The following is a 20,066-nucleotide window of genomic DNA, read 5'->3' on the forward strand; positions in this document are numbered from 1 at the left end:
AATATTTGTGGGAACTTTGTGACAGCGGTATCTTGGGAATATTGTCAAACCTGACACGTTGTTACCATCAGAATGAGTGTCAGAACTCATCAGCGCTTAAACCTTCTGGGTATTCAGATCACCTTTGGGCAAAATAGCGTATCAGTTTGAGCTTCTACCAGCCTGAGAAAGAAAACTGAGATTATTATTTAGTCAAAAAACCTGCCTGTCAGAACCAAGATGACACTGTTTATTATCATTATTTATTTTATGATAAACTAGTGCATCTCAAAAAAACAGAAAATTATTGAAAAGTTACTTTATTTCAGTAATTCAGATCAAAATGTGAAACTTTTTTTTTTAAATGTGTTACTTTTATTGTTGATGATTATGACTTACAGCTAATGAAAACCCAAAAATCAGTATCTCTGAAAATTAGAATATTATATAAGACCAATTGGTACTTTTATCAGTGTGGGCAGTGTGCCAAATCCTGCTGGAAAATGAAATCTACATCTTCATAAAGGTTTTCAGTAGCACAGGGAAGCATGTAGAGGGAAGTGGTGTAAGATTTTGTGGGAAAACAAAACTGCACTGACTTTAGACTTGATAATAAAACACAGTGGATCAACACCAGCAGATGACAGACATGTCTCTCCAAACCATCACTGATCATCAGTTAATTTTTCATTTCATTTGTAAATCAAGGGAGCAGAGTCTGGAGGAAGAGTGGGGAGACACACAGTCCAAACTGCTTGAGGTCTAGTGTGAAGTTTCCACCAATCAGTGATGGTTTGGAGAGACATGTCATCTGCTGGTGTTGATGTTAGCCAGTATCTGGTGGATGGGGGTGGTGGAGTGGAGAGCTCTTATTCAGAATTTATGGAAAAGTAACAGTGAAAATAATGTCCTGACTTTTGATGGGCACGCTTCAATCAGTCTGCAAAGGTCATACATATTTTTAGCTAAAAAAAAAAGGCCCTTGTTTGTTTTAAAATGTCAAAAATCCATCACCCAAAGGTCTTAAAAATGGCAAAAACTCTAAATACAGTTTTTTTTGCACTCTTCCAAATTCCATGTGCAAGATAACATCTTGATTTAACAACAGCGGAACCAACAGCTTTATTTAAGATTCAGTTTTCTGTTAAGGGTGGGACAAAATATTGATAAACATTATCAATACGTAACCTCAAATATGGATTTAGAACTGAAGTTCTAAATCTAATTTTATTTCAAATTTTTCCCATTTTTCTTCCCAATTTACACGACCAATTACCCAACCCACTCATTAGGTCTCCCTCTATCACTAGTGATGCCCCAACACACCAGGAGGGTAAAGACTTACACATGCTTCCTCTGATACATGTGAAGTTAGACTCCGCCTCTTTTTGAGCTGCTGCTGATACAGCATTGCCGAGCAGCATCACATCACACTTGGAGGAAAGCGCAGCGACTCGGTTCTGATACAACAGCTCACAGACGCCCTGTGCTGCAGACATCACCCTAGGAGTGATGTGGGGAGAGAGCGCCATCTACCCACCCGAAGAGAGCAGGGCCAATTTTGCTCCCTCTGAGCACCGGCAGCTTATGCTTCATTTCTACACAAGCTGGCGCTATAGTCAAATGATGATAATTACTGGTATTTGTTTATTTATAAGTATGCTATCATGTTCAGTAACACAGATGCTGTTAAGTATCGTAGACAATTATCTTGTAATATATCGAGCAGTATTTTGATAATATTCTATCGTGAGATGGCCTGTGAGTCACACCTCCTATTTTTTATTTTTTTTTTGTAATACTTATGAACTGCTTTAATTTATTGCTTTAATAATAACTTGCATATCCCCAATTTTTCATTGTTGACCCTGTTTGCAGTGTATGAAAATTTAAATTTTATGCTAATTTGAAATATTGGTTTGTCAAAAATAATACAGGAGTTAGCAGTGACTATTTAGAGGGTAGTTGGGATTAAACAAACTAACAAACAAACAAAAAAATGCACCTCCTGCACCGACTTGCCAGTGTGGAAGAAGTCATGTTGTGCCATACAGGATCAAATAGTGTTCTTGATGAATATTTTTAATGAATGCTATGCAGAAATGTACACCTCTGCCAAAGTCCTTTAAGACCTGGCTGATTGGTTTATTGTACATTATGCACAAAACACACCCATGATTTAATTAAAATAAATTTGTAAATGCCTTCTTGCTTGTTTCCCATTTTGCATACTTTTCCCGTCCTTATGATAGCAAAGATACACTGACACGCCTCCTAAATCAAGATGCACGATTGCTGGCTTGCCTATAGATAGCTAAGATTGGGTCCATAATACATTTTCTTGATCTGGAGGGCAAACCTTTATAATAGTGGGCACTTAAACACCACTAAAATCACAAGCTTAAGCTTGGTCTTGTGTGTTTTTTCCTTTTTCTTATTATGATCATGGTCTTAATTCTGTCTCTTAAGTCTTAAATAGTTTTAAATAGAGGTCAGTCTTTTTTATTCATATTTTATATTTATTTTCTGGTTTATCTTCATACAAAAGGGTCACTGGATTGTAAGATGCATTATTCGAGACACTATAAGGATCTTCTAATTCAGTAGGTCTCGCTGCTGGGTGGTGGTGGTGGGGGGTAGCTAACTAAGTTAAGTAAAGCTAAGCTAAGTAAACAACACTATACAATCAAACGAGTGCTGGATGTTAATCTACACAGATGTCGCTCCTTGAAACTGTTTATTCGGGTGAAAAAAGTGCTTCCGTTTATTTACAGTAAGCTTAGATTCCCGAATTTCTCCAGCACTAAGGCTGGAGCATTAGCATTAGCAGCTAAAGATACACTGACACGCCTCCTAAATCAAGATGCACGATTGCTGGCTTGCCTATAGATAGCTAAGATTGGGTCCATAATACATTTTCTTGATCTGGAGGGCAAACCTTTATAATAGTGGGCACTTAAACACCATTTTCCCCACAAGATGGTAAGCCCCCCCCCCCCCCCCCATCCCCTCCTTGAGTTTATCAATGGAAATCACAAGCTTAAGCTTGGTCTTGTGTGTTTTTTCCTTTTTCTTATTATGATCATGGTCTTAATTCTGTCTCTTAAGATCTTAAATAGAATTTCCCATACCTGACTATGTTCTTGCTTTACTGTTTTTGTGACTGTTTCTATTTCTAGAACATTATACCTGTTTGACCTCAGTAAAGCAGTGTTATTTATTCTGAATCTGAATTTTCGCAGGAGCTTGCATGTGTTACAGTAGCTGCGCAGCCTTGGAGATGACAGCGTGGTGCTGTAATGTCCTTGTTGCTGCTGTTCGAATCAAAGGTGCTGAAGTACCTTCGCTACAAACAGAGAAAAAGATTTTAATCACTGGTGACTTTGTGTTCCAGCCTTTCATCTCAGCAGGATGAGGAAAAGAAACCGAAAGTCTCGTTTAATAGCTACAACAAGAAAACAAGCCTCTTTATTTCCTGTTTTTCCCCAACAGAGCCGGGCCAACCCAGTAAACGTGACCCCTCCCATCCAGGCTGTGGATCAGGACCGGAACATCCAGCCTCCTTCTGATCGCCCAGGCATCGTCTACTCCATCCTCATAGGTAGGATTCGTCAGACTGTCTGTACAGCAGCGGGGGTGCTGGGATTATCAGATTTTAGCTCTGTCTTAAAGGATGAATGTTTCTGTGATTGATGACGGTAATCATTTTAATGTTAGATGTGCAGTACCAGCCAAAACTTTAAGGTAGAATCGCCTGGAATGATCAGCTTTCAGTTAACAGCTGTGCTGAACTCATCAAGAGTTAATTACTTGAATTTCTTGTCTCTTAATAAAGTGTTTGAGAGCATCAGTTAAAGTAAAGTAGTGAAGAGGTAGAGTTACAGGTATACAGTGAATAGTGAATATTTGAATAATGTTTTTAATCCATATTATTAGAAGCAAGAACTGCTCAACTAAGTAAAGAAAAAATGACTTGAAATTAAATAGAGGTCAGTCTTTTTTTATTCATATTTTATATTTATTTTCTGGTTTATCTTCATACAAAAGGGTCACTGGATTGTAAGATGCATTATTCGAGACACTATAAGGATCTTCTAATTCAGTAGGTCTCGCTGCTGGGTGGTGGTGGTGGGGGGTAGCTAACTAAGTTAAGTAAAGCTAAGCTAAGTAAACAACACTATACAATCAAACGAGTGCTGGATGTTAATCTACACAGATGTCGCTCCTTGAAACTGTTTATTCGGGTGAAAAAAGTGCTTCCGTTTATTTACAGTAAGCTTAGATTCCCGAATTTCTCCAGCACTAAGGCTGGAGCATAAGCATTAGCAGCTAACCGCTATGCCACCTGACAGCACTACACTGAGGAACACTGAGTGCTCTGGTAAGGCAGGACAATATTAGCTAGCTGTTCATCCCACGTAGCTTGTTATCACGGTAAACACACAGGCTGCAGTCCGATATACTCCCTTCTGAAGAGCGAGCGCAGTTAGCGGGTAATGCTAATGCTGCTCCAACAGTGCTAGCTGGGGTTATATATATATATTTACATTTTAGGAATTATAATATATTATGTATCATACATTATTTAAGTAATATTGTATAAATGAAGTAATTGTAATTAGGTAATATTGTATGCAGAAATTAAGTAAAGTTTATTAAAATAAAGGATTGATTCAGTAAAAATAAATGAAGTAAAGTTTACTAAAAGAAAGGATTGATTCAGTAAAAATAAATGAAGTAAAGTTTACTAAGAGAAAGGATTGATTCAGTAAAAATAAATGAAGTAAGGTTTACTAAAAGAAAGGATTGATTTAGTAAAAATAAATGAAGTAAAGTTTACTAAAAGAAAGGATTGATTCAGCAAAAATAAATGAAGTAAGGTTTACTAAAAGAAAGGATTGATTCAGTAAAAATAAATTAAGTAAAGGTTACTAAAATAAAGGATTGACTGAAGTTCAGTTTCCTTATTTTTTCTAAGTAACATTTAATCTTGAAACCGAGTTGAAGTTACTTAAATTTATATGAAATTAAATTTACTTAAAAAAAGCCAATGCAGAAAGTTGCAAAACTTTTTTTAAGTAAATTTTACACATTCTTTTTTTCAGTGTTGTGTTCAACTCCAATTTGTAAACTTTGCCAACTCAAATTATATACTTAGACTAACTTTTTTTACAAGAAATTTAATAATGTTAAACTGAATCGTGAGATCACAATTTTGTTTCACCTCATGTACCACATGTGATGCGAATGGCAATAAAGTCTCCTTGAATCCTTGAATCCTTCCTTGTTAGTTTAGGCAATTGGTTAGCTGTAGTTTACAGTGCAATTTAATATTTCTTGTTTAGCTAAGAAGAAAAGTTTTAAGTTTTGTTGTTTGAAGTGTGATTTGCAAAATACAGCTTTCTTTACTAAACAGGATGGATCATTGAGGAAGGAAGGATCTGGTTAGGTCTGTAGGTCTACTCAGGGTCAGTACTGGAATCATGCCTGTCTCTCTATTAAACATGCTGCTGGGTTAAGCTTATTCTCCAGAGGAACCAGTGATTTACTAATAAGAAAGGCAGGTCAGTCTGTACAGCGAGAGGCAGATGCTTTGAGAAGATGTAATGAAGGCAGTAAAGCAGCAGGCCGAGGGGTGACTGAAGGGCAGTCGTTTTGATCCGGCATGGCCACGGGTTAGCCTATGAGCAACAGGGTGAGAAAGACGAGTGGAGCACAGCAGCCTTTTTTTTTTTTTTAAATAACACAGCTGAACAGAATATGTTCTTCTGTTCAGAAAATACTTCTGCTTGATTCTGAACCAGAATCAGAAATGAGAACATAAATGAACTTATCATAAGTTTCATGGGTACCACTAAAAGACAATAAGACTACCTTTATAAAGGGTTTATAAATGGTTAGGTTGTAAATGCCTTAAAAATCATTAATAATCAGTTATAACACATACGTAGAAAGAGCAACAATATAGATGGCTATGGGTTCACTATTTGGCAAACAACAGGTCATTGTTGCCCTTTCTACGTATTATAATATACGTGTTATAATAGATTTTGGTACCACTTTAAAAAAAGGCTACCTTTATAAAGGGTTTATAAATGGTTTACAATTAGATTATTAATGGTTACTAATTAGGTCATTAATAATCAGTTATAACACATATGTAGAAAGGGCAACAATGACCTGTTGTTTGCCAAATAGTGAACCCATAGCCATCTATATTGTTGCTCTTTCTACGTATGTGTTATAACTGATTATTAATGATTTTTAAGGCATTTACAACCTAATTAGTAACCATTAATAAACTGTAAACCATTTATAACCCCTTTATAAAGGTAGTCTTATTTTAAAGTGGTACTGTTTTATGTTGATAGAACTGGCACTAATTAGTTAGTTTAATAGCTATGTGTAGCCCACCAACTTAAAGTAGTACAAATGAAATTGGCCAGATGCATTCATTAGAAGGGCTATCCACAAATATTTGGACATGTTGTGTAATTTGACCAGGGGTGCCCAGATATATCTGTTCTGTTGTCTATGTATGAACCTTTAGACCAGTGAAGTATTGATTGGTTGGCGATTTCTTATAGATTGCTTACAGCTGGATGCAGGATCTGTATAAATCATGCTGTGCTACTAATACTATGTAACATGACTATGTAAAATCAGTATTGTGGGGAGATAAACAGCAGTAACCTGCTCTTAAAATATCCAGTTTGATACTGTTAATTATACAACAGTTAGTTCCGACCTCACAATCTGATTGGTTGAGAAGTGATCTAGCCGTGCTGATATATGTGATAACATCACAGCCTTCTCACACTAAACTTGTATCACTCCGCCGACGCGTTGCAGAGTAACGGCGTATACACACAGGACACCCGCAGCAGTGTTAGCTTAGCACAGGCTAGCGCTGAGCAAAGGCACGCTGGCCCGCAGCGCTGGCTCGTCTTTTGTGGAAAAATGGGAAAGAAAATCGCTCGGTTAATGCCGTCTGACAGCCAGAACGCTAACTTAACCAGCCAGGCTAGGCTAAGCTAAGTTAATGCTGAGCTAAAGCAAGCTACGCTAACCTAACCGCAGTCCAGCCAGCTAGCTAAAACCAACATCACCCAGCAAAACAAGCAGAAATGCTCAAAAACATGTGCAGCTTTCACCTAAAGACGACTCCACGGAGCAGGAGAGGAGAGTATTAGCGCCATTTCACGATCCTAACGTTACCATCTTCACTTATTCCCAATTTTGCTTTCAAGCTAACTTTCGTGGTGTTAGTCTGTATGAACCATACACCGTTTTGTAGTTAAGTTTCAGTTCTGTTACAGTTTTTGGTGGAAGGCTCAGTCAATATTAAAGCATATTTAAACTGAATTACTTAAAGTTCTTTGATTTATTTTCTTTATTCATTTTGTAAATAAACTGTTGTATAAAAGCAATAGATCACTCGAGGTCGTGTGTAATCACGAATTACGTCACGGCTGTGATGATCTACGGCACTTACCTTCGGCTCGTGCCTACGACCGAATCACAGCCGTGATGTTATTCGTGATAACACACTCCCTCTCGTGTTCTATTGCTTAAATAATGTAAAGCAAGGTTTTAAACTGTATTGGAAGGGTCGCCTGCTTAAGGGGTTAAACGTTCTGACATATCAACGTCTCTTTTTTCTCTTCCATAGGAAAACCTGTATCTTATGCAGACTACTTCTCCTTGAACAGCAGCACGGCCGAGCTGAGACTGCTGCAGCCCGTCAGCCGCGAGGAGCACCAGCGGTTCGACTTGGTGATCAAGGTAATAAGAGCTGAGAAATCTGACACTGTCACGATTTGATCACGGATGTCCCCGATAGATCATGAAGCCAGAGGAGAAGATTCAGAACAAGCACCAGACTCACATGGGGGATGAAAGTGTGTAATCTGTCTGTTAGCACAAATCCAGGATTCACTGTTATTAAAGCCCAATGCAGGAATCAAAGGACATGAAGACCAGATACAGTCAATCTGGACAAATCCATAATCAAAGTACAGGAAGTCCGATACCCCAGGGTATGAGGGAACCACAGAAATCCAAGAACACACTTTCTTCAACTTAGAATAGACTAGTGTACCTCAATAAAACTTGAATATTATAAAAAAAAAAGTTACTTTAGTTCAGTAATTCAGTTCAAAATGTGAATATAATAAATATAGTATATGGATGTGTTACACACAGAGTGATCTATTTTAGGCGTTCATTTATTTTATTGTTAATGATTACAGCTTAGAGCCAATAATAAAAAATAAAAAAAAACAATGTCTCAGTGTCAGCAGAGGTTCAGCATGAAGTGCTGTAAGATTTCGTGTGAAAACAAAACTGCACTGACTTTAGACTTGATAATAAAACACAGTGGATCAACACCAGCAGATGACAGACATGTCTCTCCAAACTGAACCTCAATTTACTGATCATCAGTAAATTTTACATTTCATTTGTAAATCAAGAGAGCAGAGTCTGGAGGAAGAGTGAAGAGACACACAGTCCAAACTGCTTGAGGTCTAGTGTGAAGTTTCCACAGTAAGTTGAATTTTAACTATATTGAGAGTTGAATTTTTAACTATGTTGAAAGGGTACCACTTTAAAACAAGACTACATTTATAAAGGGTTTATAAATGGTGTACATTGAGTTTATTAATGGTTACTAATTAGGTTGTAAAGGCCTTACAAATCATTAATAATCAGTTACAACGCATACGTAGTAAGGGCAACAATATAGATGGCTTTGAGTTTCAACAATTTGAGTTTCAACTGTGTAAAGAGTTGAATTTTAACTATGTGGGAAATTGAACAACAGAAAACTCTGTGGGGTGTCGTATTTTAATTTTGTGCAAAATGAAATTGTACCTATGTGGGGAGTTGAATTTTTATTATGTTGAAATTTGAACTTTAACTATGTGGAGAGTTGCATTTGATCTATGTGGAAATTTGAGTTTTAACTGTGTAAAGAGTTGAATTTTAACTCTGTGGGGAGTTGAATTTTAACTCTGTGGGAAATTGAATTTTAACTCTGTGGGGTGTCGTATTTTAATTTTGTGCAGAATGAAATTGTACCTATGTGGGGAGTTAAATTTTAATTATGTGGAAATTTGAACTTTAACTATGTGAAGAGTTGAATTTGAACTATGTGGAGAGTTGAATTTTAATTGTGTGGAAATTTGAACTTTAACTATGTGAAGAGTTGCATTTGATCTATGTGGAAAATTGAGTTTTAACTGTGTAAAGAGTTGAATTTTAACTATGTGGTGAGTTGAATTTTAACTGTGTGGGGAGTTGTATTTTAACTTTGTGGAGAATGAAATTGTACCTATGTGGGGAGTTGAATTTTAATTATGTGGAAATGTGAACTTTAAATATGTGGAGAGTTGCATTTGAACTATGTGGAAATTTGAGTTTTAACTGTGTAAAGAGTTGAAATTTAACTATGTGGGCAGTTGAATTTTAATTATGTGGAAATTTGAACTTGAACTATGTGGAGAGTTGCATTTGAACTATGTGGAAATTTGAGTTTTAACTGTGTAAAGTGTTGAATTTTAACTATGTGGGAAGTTAAATTTTAGCTCTGGGGAGTTGAATTTTAACTCTGTGGGGAGTTGAATTTGAACTCTGTGGGGAGTTGTATTTTAACTTTGTGGAGAATGGAATTGTACCTATGTGGGGAGTTGAAATTTAATTATGTGGAAAATTGAACTTCAACTATGTGGAGAGATGCATTTGAACTATGTGGAAATTTGAGTTTGAACTGTGTAAAGAGTTGAATTTTAGCTATGTGGGAAATTGAATTTTAACTCTGTGGGGTGTCGTATTTTAATTTTGTGCAGAATGAAATTGTACCTATGTGGGGAGTTGAATTTTAATTATGTGGAAATTTAAACTTTAACTATGTGGAGAGTTGCATTTAAACTATGTGGAAATTTGAGTTTTAACTGTGTAAAGAGTTGAATTTTAACTATGTGGAGAGTTAAATTTTTATTGTGTGGAAATTTGAACTTTAACTATGTGGAGAGATGCATTTGATCTATGTGGAAATTTGAGTTTTAACAGTGTAAAGAGTTGAATTTTAACTATGTGGGGAGTTGAATTTTAACTGTGTGGGGAGTTGTATTTTAACTTTGTGGAGAATGAAATTGTACCTATGTGGGGAGTTGAAATTTAATTATGTGGAAATTTGAACTTTAACTATGTGGAGAGTTGAATTTTAATTATGTGTAAAGAGTTGAAATTTAACTATGTGGGGAGTTGAATTTTAATTATGTGGAAATTTGAGTTGTAACTGTGTAAAAAGATTAATTTTTACTATGTGGCAAGTTGAATTTTAACTCTGTGGGGAGTTGTATTTTAACTTTGTGGAGATTGAAGTTGTACCTATGTGGGGAGCTGAATTTTAATTATGTGGAAATTTGAATTTTAACTGTGTGGGGAGTTGAATTGTACCTCTGTGGAGAAATTAATTGTAACTATGGTGGGAGTTTAATTTTTACTTAGTTGGAAGTTGGACATTTTCTCTGTGGAGAGTGGAATTTTAACACTGTGGACCGTTGAATTTTAAAACAGTGGGCAGTTAAATGTTTTAACAATGTGGGCAGTTGAATTTTAACACTCTGGGGAGTTGAATTTTAACACTGTGGGCAGTTGAATTTTAACACTGTGGGCAATTGAATTTTAACACTGTGGGCAGTTGAATTTTAACACTGTGGAGAGTTTAATTTTAACACTGTGGCAGTTGAATTTTAAAACTGTGGGCAGTTGAATTTTAACACTGTGGGGAGTTGAATTTTACACTGTGGGCAGTTGAATTTTAACACAGTGGGGAGTTGAATTTTACACTGTGGGCAGTTGAATTTTAACACAGTGGGGAGTTGAATTTTAACACTGTGGGCAGTTGAATTTTAACACTGTGGGCAGTTGAATTTTAACACTGTGGAGAGCTGAATTTTAACACTGTGGGCAGTTAAATGTTTTAACACTGTGGGCAGTTGAATTTTAACGCTGTGGAGAGTTGAATTTTAACATTGTGGGCAGTTGAATTTTAACACTATGGAGAGTTGAATTTTAACACTGTGGGCAGTTGAATTTTAACACTGTGGAGAGTTGAATTTTAACCCTGTGGGCAGTTAAATTGTAACACTGTGTGCAGTTGAATTTTAACACTGGGCAGTTGAATTTTAATACTGTGGAGAGTTGAATTTTAACCATGTTTGCAGTTAAATTGTAACACTGTGGGCAGTTGAATTTTAACACAGTGGGGAGTTGAATTTTAACACTGTGGGCGGTTGAATTTTAACACTGTGGGCAGTTGAATTTTAACACTGTGGAGAGTTGAATTTTAACACTGTGGGCAGTTAAATGTTTTAACACTGTGGGCAGTTGAATTTTAACACTGTGGAGAGTTGAATTTTAACATTGTGGGCAGTTGAATTTTAACACTGTGGAGAGTTGAATTTTAACACTGTGGGCAGTTGAATTTTAACACTGTGGAGAGTTGAATTTTAAACCTGTGGGCAGTTAAATTGTAACACTGTGGGCAGTTGAATTTTAACACTGGGCAGTTGAATTTTAACACTGTGGGGAGTTGAATTTTAACACTAGGGGCAGTTGAATTTTAACAATGAGAAATAACACTGTTTAACACTAAGGATAGTTAGGATAACTCACAGGGAATGAAATACTATTAATACAGTGATTTTAACACTGGTGAGATTTTCTGTGTGGAATAACTTTACTGATTGATGGAATCTGGCAGTGTGGCAGATGCATATAAATTTGATGGACTATGGGAAAATGCCACCTGTACCGTCCCAGCTGTGAAAGGGAGTGATGGTCTGGGGCTGTTTTAAATGCCTTAGGCTGGGCCCTGAGTTCCCCTGAAGGGACATCTCAACAGTGCAGCAAACAAAGACGTTCTGCAGAATTCTGCCCATCAAACTTCAGGACAGGAGTACGGGGAGGGTGCTTACAGATAATCTAACCCCCCAGTGCACAAATCATAAATTATGAAAAATATTTGTTTTGTGTGGACGGGCCTGCACAGAGAAAGCCCTGATCTCAAATTGTTGAACACCTTTGGGACGAACTGGAACACTTACTGTCAGTCAGGCCTTATTGCCCAACATCAGAGCCTGACCTCACCAACAGCATGGTGGGTCCCTATGGCCATGTTCCAAAATCCAATGGGAATCTGGCCCAGAAGAGTGGAGGCTATGGGAGTAGTGAAGGGCAGACCAACTCTTAACTGTTTCTTGTTCAGCATTTTAAAATGTTGAACAAGGTATCCACATATCCACATCCACAGGTGCATCTAAAAAAAAAAAAAATATCATTAAAAAGATACTTTATTTTAGTAATTTAGTTCCAACTGTGAAACTCATATATTATATAGATGTGTTACACACAGAGTGATCTATTTTAAGTGTTTATTTCTTTTATTGTTGATGCTTATGGCTTACAGTTAATTAAAACCCAAAAAGTGTCTCAGAAAATTAGAATATTATACAACACCAACTGGTACTTTCCGCAGTGTGGGCAGTGTGCCAAGTCCTGTTGGAAAATGAAATGTAAAATTTACTGATGATCAGTGATGGTTTGGAGATACATTACATTACATTACATTACATTACATTACATTACATTACATTTGGCAGACGCTTTTGTCCAAAGCGACTTACAATAGTCAAGTACAATGTAAAATAAGTTTAAAGGTAAAAACATCTTTGGATAGGGATAAAAGGAGGTCAAGGGGAATAATAGGATAGAGGAGTGAAGGAGGGGAAGAAGGAAATGAGGTTAGAAGTAGTTAGTGTGTTAGAGGTGTTAAGAGAGTAAGTGCTCTTTGAAGAGCTCTGTCTTCAGGAGTTTCTTAAAGATAGTGAGAGATTCTCCTGATTCTCCTCGGTAGTGGAAGGTAGTTTGTTCCACCATTGGGGAACTCTGTATGAGAACAGTCTGGATTGCTTTGTGTGAATGTTTGGCAAAGCGAGGTGACGTTCACTGGAGGAGCGCAGCGGCCAGGAGGTAGCGTAAGCCTTCAGGAGCGAGTGCAGGTAGGAAGGAGCCTGTTCTGTCATCACCTTGTAGGCGATTGTAAGAGCTTTGAATTTGATGCGAGCATCAACTGGTAGCCAATGGAGCTCAATGAGCAGCGGGGTGACATGTGCCCGTTTTGGCTGGTTGAAGACCAGACGTGCTGCTGCATTCTGGATCATCTGGAGTGGTTTTACTACACAGGCCGGGAGGCCAGTTAGCAGGGCATTGCAGTAGTCGAGGCAGAGATGACGACCGCTTGCACCAGGAGTTGGGTGGCCTGTTGCGTCAAGAACGGTCTAATTTTTCGGATGTTATAGAGCGCAAAGCGGCAGGATTCCTAGCAACCTTTGTCGGTGAGAGAGAGAGAGAGTCGATACTTATAGAGAAGTTGTGTTGAAAAGATGGTTTTGCTGGTATAACCAGAAGTTCAGTCTTTGAGAGATTTAATTGAAGGTGATGCTCCTTCATCCATGAGGAGTGACAGTTAGAGAGTCGGTGTCACAGTTACGAGTGAAGATCAGGTCTAGATGTTTGCCAGCTTTATGTGTTGGAGGGCTGGGGACCTGCTCCAGTTCGAAAGACTGCATGAGGGATAGGAAGTCTGTGAAGCTGGTACTGTCATGGTGGATGTTCATATCCCCTAAGATGAGCATGGGACAATCTTGCTCAGGGATAGAAGACAGTAGCATGTCAAGTTCATGCGTGAATTCGCCCATTTGTCCAGGAGGACGTTAGAGAACAATAATGGCAAGTTTTGCTGGAGTATTAACCAGTGTGGCATGATACTCAAATGTATTGAATGTGTTTGCCGGTAATAGTTGAGTATGTTTTAAGCCATTAGCGATTAATAGGCCCGTTCCACCTCCTCGTCCAGAGAGACGAGAAGTGTGGGAGAAGGAATAATAATTGGAAAGAGCCGCCGGAGTAGCAGTATTTTCAGGTTTGATCCAAGTTTCAGTCAGTGCCAGCAGTTGTAATGACTGATGATTCGCATAAGAGGCGATAAAGTCTGCTTTATTAACAGCCGACTGGCAGTTCCATTGCCCAACAGAGAATGAGGTAGTAGTGGGCGTGGTTTGTTTTAGTGGACGCAGGTTAGTATGATCCTGGCGCCTGTTTGTGTTTTTACGCCTTCTGTGCGTGCCGGAAATAACGGAGATGTGTTGGGAGCACATTTTAGGAGGCAGTAGGACGGGCTGCCTTGTCAGTGGCCTTGCTCGGTGGACTCGCGCAGGTAGACTCGCAGGTCTTTACCCGCGTTGGTCTTCATCCGAGAGGGTCTCAACAGCTGACGCCTTCGGCTGACGCCTCGGCGAGTGTGAGTGATAGTAATAGGATTCTAGATTGCGCACAGCTGCGGGCGATATAGGAAATCAGCGCCACCAGACTGTCTTTTAAAGCCGTGAGTAACGCCCCCGAGGTCCGCAAACAGAGAAAGTGTGAAAGAGGGGGTTTGCCACGCCCCGCTCAAGTGAGAATCGCCCAACCTTGTCCGAAAAAGCGCGCTGAAAAGCGCGTTTGCTGTTGCTGCTACAGCGTATCTGAAGTGAAAGTAAAGTAAAAAAGTAAAAGAGCAGTCTGGTGTAGCTTGAAGTTCCTGCTAGCCCTGCTAGTGTGCCCTTGTCTTATTTAGGAAATCAGCGCCACCAGACTGTCTTTTAAAGCCGTGAGTAACGCCCCCGAGGTCCGCAAACAGAGAAAGTGTGAAAGAGGGGGTTTGCCACGCCCCGCTCAAGTGAGAATCGCCCAACCTTGTCCGAAAAAGCGCGCTGAAAAGCGCGTTTGCTGTTGCTGCTACAGCGTATCTGAAGTGAAAGTAAAGTAAAAAAGTAAAAGAGCAGTCTGGTGTAGCTTGAAGTTCCTGCTAGATACATGTCTGATATCTGCTGGTGTTGATCCACTGTGTTTTATTATCAAGTCTAAAGTCAGTGCAGTTTTGTTTTCCCACAAAATCTTACAGCAATTCATGCTTCTCTCTGCTACTGACAACCTTTATGGAGATGCAGATTTCATTTTCCAGCAGGACTTGGCACACTGCCCACACTGCCAAAGGTACCAGTTGGTCTTATATAATTAAAAAAAAAAAAATTGAGACTCTGATTTTTGGGTTTTCATTGGCTGTAAGCCACAATAATCATCAACAATAAAAGAAATAAATGCTAAAAATAGATCACTCTGTTTGTAATACATCTATATAATATATGAGTTTCACACTTTCACAACTGAATTACTGAAATTAAGAAACTTTTCAATGATATTCATATTCAAATTTTCTGAGATGCACCTTTATCTTTCTTCATATAGATTATGTAGTTGTGGTTTGAAGTTTACATACACTCATCATCATAGACATAATAAATGCCAATAAAAGCAACATACACCTCACTCACAAATTGAGATGTTAACACTGTTCCAACCCCAGAATGTTCTGTCTGGTTGTGTGATTGAAGCTTTTATACAGCTGTTTGATTGGACACATTGTTTCCATTGTTTTTCCATATAAATTATTGAGTTACAAGATTTGGCATCCTTAAATTCATATATTTTTTATTATTTTATAAACAAAGTTTATTCAGAGTAGCACCTTATGCTTAGATGATTTGCACATCTTGGCTGGATTTTCTCAGTCAGCTTTATGAGGTAGAGTCACCTGGAATTCAGGCTTTCAGTTAACAGCTGTGCTGAACTTATTAAGAGTCAATTACTTGAATTTCTTGTCTCTTAATGTGTTTGAGAGCATCAGTTGTAAAGTTGTGAAGAGGTAGAGTTACAGGTATACAGTGAATAGCGAATATTTGAGTAATGTTCGAATCCTGATTATGAGAAGCAAGAACTACTCAACTTAGTAAAGAAATACTTTAAGAAATGAAGGTCAGTTAATCTGAAACATTTGAAGAACTTTGAACGTATCCTCAAGTGCAGTCATAAAGAACATCAAAAATGGTATGATGAAACTGGCACTCATCAGGGCCGAGTATTTTGGTTTGTTTAACACTTTTTTTTTAAAGTTACTACATGATTCCTTATGTGTTCCTTTATAGTCTGGTATAGTTATGATTTCAGTATTAAGTTACAATGTAGGAAAAAATGAATAAATAAAAAACATTGAATGTGACGGTGTGTCCAAACTTTTGATTGGTGATTGTATGTCATGGAACTAGCATTGTGTCCCATGACTTCTGGCATGCCCAATAGAAGCTGCAGAACAGTGAACTGACCTGTGGGATATGTGTTCCGGGTCTCTACTGATTTGATTGTGGATGGAATTGGTTTCTGATAAAGTAATGAGTCTGTCCACATGGACAACTTTAGCCAGATGCAGCCGGTCACAATCATTACCACCGTTATCCACGGCACGTCTGTCCACGGTGGGTGCTAATATTAGCCTTCTGTGATGTATTCCCAGTACACGTGCAATACTGTGGATTTGAGGAATGTTCAGAAATGAAATGCATCTGCAAATTGGCTGTTGATTGAGCTGCGCTGAGACTGTGCTGTGGTGCACAGCCTGGTGCTGACGTTTGGGCTGGAGTGGAGAGCTGTAATGAACATGCCCCCAAGATCAGGCCTGTGTGGACAGGAGCTGATATGTGGATGAAATAGTAGCCCTCTCGCTGGAAGCTTGGCCTGTAGATGCCCACGAGATCAAAGAAAGGAAGCAGGGCTGCATCCTGAGATATGTAGCTACGCAACCATGCTACATGGGTGGTGTACATGGTGAGCTGCTTCTGCACAGCGGGGGGGCTGGAGACTGAATATGAAGGTGTGTGTGTGTGTTTGTGTTTGTTTGTGTGATTGTGTAATTGTGTGTGTGTGTGTACACACTGGCAGATTTCCTTTATTAGAAATACCTTTAAGCTCAATCTTGAGCTCAGCGTGTATTTAAATGTTGTAGCCTAATTCATAGAACACAGTTCATTTAAGCCCATCTTTAATTATTACTTCATGATCACAGGGTATTTTTGATAGATGGACCACTCTTAACATTCTAAAAGCGCTGTGTCTCTCTGAGTGCTGTGTCTTTGTGAGCGCTGTGTCTCTCTGAGTGCTGTGTCTCTGTGAGTGCTGTCTTTGTGAGCGCTGTGTCTCTGTGAGCGCTGTGTCTCTGTGAGTGCTGTGTTGCTGTGAGCACTGTGTCCCTGTGAGCGATGTGTCCCTGAGCAAGTGCTGTGTCACTGTAAGGGCTGTGCCCTTGTGAGTGCTGTATCCCTGTGCCGGTAAGAATTGTCTGTGAGCGCTGTGTCTCTGAGTGAGCAATAGGTCTCTGTGAGCCGTGTGTCCCTGTAAGCAGTGTGTCTCTGAGTGAGGGCTGTGTCCCTCTGAGCGATGTGTCTCTAAAGAAGTGCTGGCTCTCTGTGAGCAATGTGTCCCTGTGCCTGTAAGCATTGTCCATGAGTGCTGTGTCTCTGAGTAAGTGATGTGTCCCTGAGCGAGCGCTGTGTCTTCGTGAGTGCTGTGTCTCTGAGTGAGCAATGTGTCTCTGTGAGTGCTGTGTCTCTGTAAACTCTATGTCCCTGTGAGTGAGTGCTCTGTCTCAGGGAGGGGGTGCTTGTGTCTCTGTGAGCAGGCACTGTGTCCCTGTGAGTGAGTGCTGTGCCACTGTGAGGGCTGTATCCCTGATGTGTCTCTGTGAGCGCTGTGTCTCTGTAAACTCTATGTCCCTGTGAGCGAGCGCTGTGTCCCTGTCAGTGAGTGCTCTGTCTCAGGGAGTGTGTGCTTGTTTCTCTGTGAGCAGGCGCTGTGTCCCTGTGAGCGAGTGCTGTGCCACTGTGAGAGCTGTATCCCTAAGTGAGGGTGCTGTGTCCGTAAGCGAGCGCTGTGTCTCCATGAGGGCTGTGTCCCTAAGCGAACGCTGTGTCCCTGAGAGCACTGTGTCTCTGTAAGTGTTGTGTCCCTGTAACTGCAAAGTCAAAGTCAAAGTCAAAGTCAAAGTGGTTTTTATTGTCATTTCAGCTATATACAGAGTACACAGTGAAACGAAACAACGTTCCTCCAAGGACCATGGTGCACATAAACACAGTGTAGACAGAACAATAGTGCAACAGTACAAAAGTGCAGACAGACAATACAACACAATACAGACAAAGAATGATAAATAACAAGACAGTGTGCAAATTTTGCAGTGTGCAAAAAAGACCAGGTGAGGTAGTAATTACTCTATTACACAGTGTGCAATAGAGTCCAGTGAGGTAGTAGGGTTTTTAGTGCTTTCCATTTTCTGGGGTAAGTGGGGTAAGAGTGTGTGTGCATGTACAGAAAAACCATCAGTTCAGTCTCTGCAGTTAAGGAGTCTGATGGCTTGGGGGTAGAAGCTGTTGCAGAATCTGGTCGTGCTGGACCGGATGCTGCGGTACCTTCTTCCCGAAGGCAGGAGGGAGAATAGTTCGTGTGAGGGATGAGTGGGGTCATTCACAATGCTGGTTGCTTTGCGGATGCTGCGGGTGGTGTAAATGTCCGTGATGGAGGGGAGAGAGACGCCGATGATCCTCTCAGCTGTCCTCACAATACGCTGGAGGGTCTTGCGGTCAGAGACGGTGCAGGTCCCAAACCAGGCAGTGATGCAGCTGCTCAAGATGCTCTCAATGGTCCCTCTATAGAAGAGTGTGAGGATGGGTGGAGGGAGACGGGCCTTTCTCAGCTTCCGGAGGAAGTAGAGACGCTGCTGGGCTTTCTTGGCTGTAGAGCTGGTGTTCAGGGTCCAGGTGAGGTTATCTGCTAAGTGGACACCAAGGAACTTGGTGCTCTTAACAATCTCCACAGAGGACCCGTCGATGTTGAGTGGAGAGTGGGTGTGTTGTGCTCTCCTGAAGTCAACAACCATTTCCTTTGTCTTGTCCACATTCAGGTGAAGGTTGTTGACTGTACACCAGTCTGTCAGCCGCTGCACCTCCTCTCTGTATGCTGACTCGTCGCCTTTGGTGATGAGACCCAGCACGGTTGTATCATCGGCGAACTTGATAAAGCTGTTAGAACTGTGTTTTGCAGCACAGTCATGAGTCAGCAGGGTGAACAGCAGAGGACTCAGGACACTGCCCTGGGGGGCCCCCGTGTTCAGTGTGATGGTGCTGGAGGTGCTGCCCCCGAACCGGACTGACTGGGGTCTCCCCGTCAGAAAGTCCAGGATCCAGTTGCAGAGGGGGGTGTTGAGGCCGAGCGAGCTTAGCTTCCTGGTGAGGTTCTGTGGGATGATGGTGTTGAATGCTGAACTGAAGTCTATAAACAGCATTCTGACGTAAGTGTCCTTGTTCTCCAGGTGGGTGAGGGAGAGATGAAGGGTGGTGGTGATGGCATCGTCCATGGAGCGATTGGGACGATACGCAAACTGCAGGGGGTCCAGTGAAGAGGGCAGTTGTGTCTTGATGTTCCTCATGACTAGCCTCTCGAAGCACTTCATGATGATGGGTGTAAGTGCAACGGGACGGTAGTCATTGAGGCAGGACACTGTGGACTTCTTCGGCACGGGGACGATGGTGGTGGACTTGAGGCACATTGGGACAGTGGCGCTGCACAGGGAGATGTTGAAGATGTCCGTGAGAACATCTGTCAGCTGGTCTGCGCACTCCTTGAGCACTCTGCCGGGGATTTAGTTAGGCAGCTAGGCACAACACCTGCTCGTCCGGCTTGGGCATGGTCTTTCTCGCCATCGTGTTGTTTTGTGCCTCAAACCGTGCATAAAAGTTGTTTAGGGCATCAGGGAGGGAGGCATCACGTTCACAGGACGGTGGCATTGTCCTGTAGTTGGTGATTGCCTGGATGCCCTGCCACATGCGCCGCGCGTCACCCGTGTCCTTGAAGTGGCTGTGGATTCTCTGGGCGTGTGCACGCTTTGCCACTCTGATAGCTCTTGACAGGTCGGCTCTCGCTTTCCTCAGGGCCACCTTGTCACCCACTCTGAAGGCGCGGGTCCTCAGCAGCGCACGTACCTCAGCAGTCATCCAAGGCTTCTGGTTTGGGCGTGTGGTGATGGTCTTGGAGACAGTGACATCATCAATACACTTGCTGATGTAGCCAGTGACTGATGCTGCATACTCCTCCAA

General features: G+C 40.5%; 1 protein-coding gene across 2 annotated transcripts in view; it reads left to right on the forward strand.

The window, feature by feature from the left end:
- The window catches only part of pcdh15b (protocadherin-related 15b), a 459,821-nt gene that overhangs the window by 165,151 nt on the left and 274,604 nt on the right, over positions 1 to 20,066 (forward strand). For both annotated transcript variants that reach the window (XM_049464765.1, XM_049464764.1), the window contains 2 exons: positions 3,472 to 3,580; positions 7,652 to 7,764. In XM_049464765.1, the coding sequence (XP_049320722.1) occupies positions 3,472 to 3,580; positions 7,652 to 7,764 (222 nt within the window). The remainder of the gene's footprint in view (positions 1 to 3,471; positions 3,581 to 7,651; positions 7,765 to 20,066) is intronic.

Source organism: Astyanax mexicanus, chromosome 15, assembly GCF_023375975.1.
Source record: "Astyanax mexicanus isolate ESR-SI-001 chromosome 15, AstMex3_surface, whole genome shotgun sequence".
Taxonomy (NCBI): domain Eukaryota; kingdom Metazoa; phylum Chordata; class Actinopteri; order Characiformes; family Acestrorhamphidae; genus Astyanax; species Astyanax mexicanus.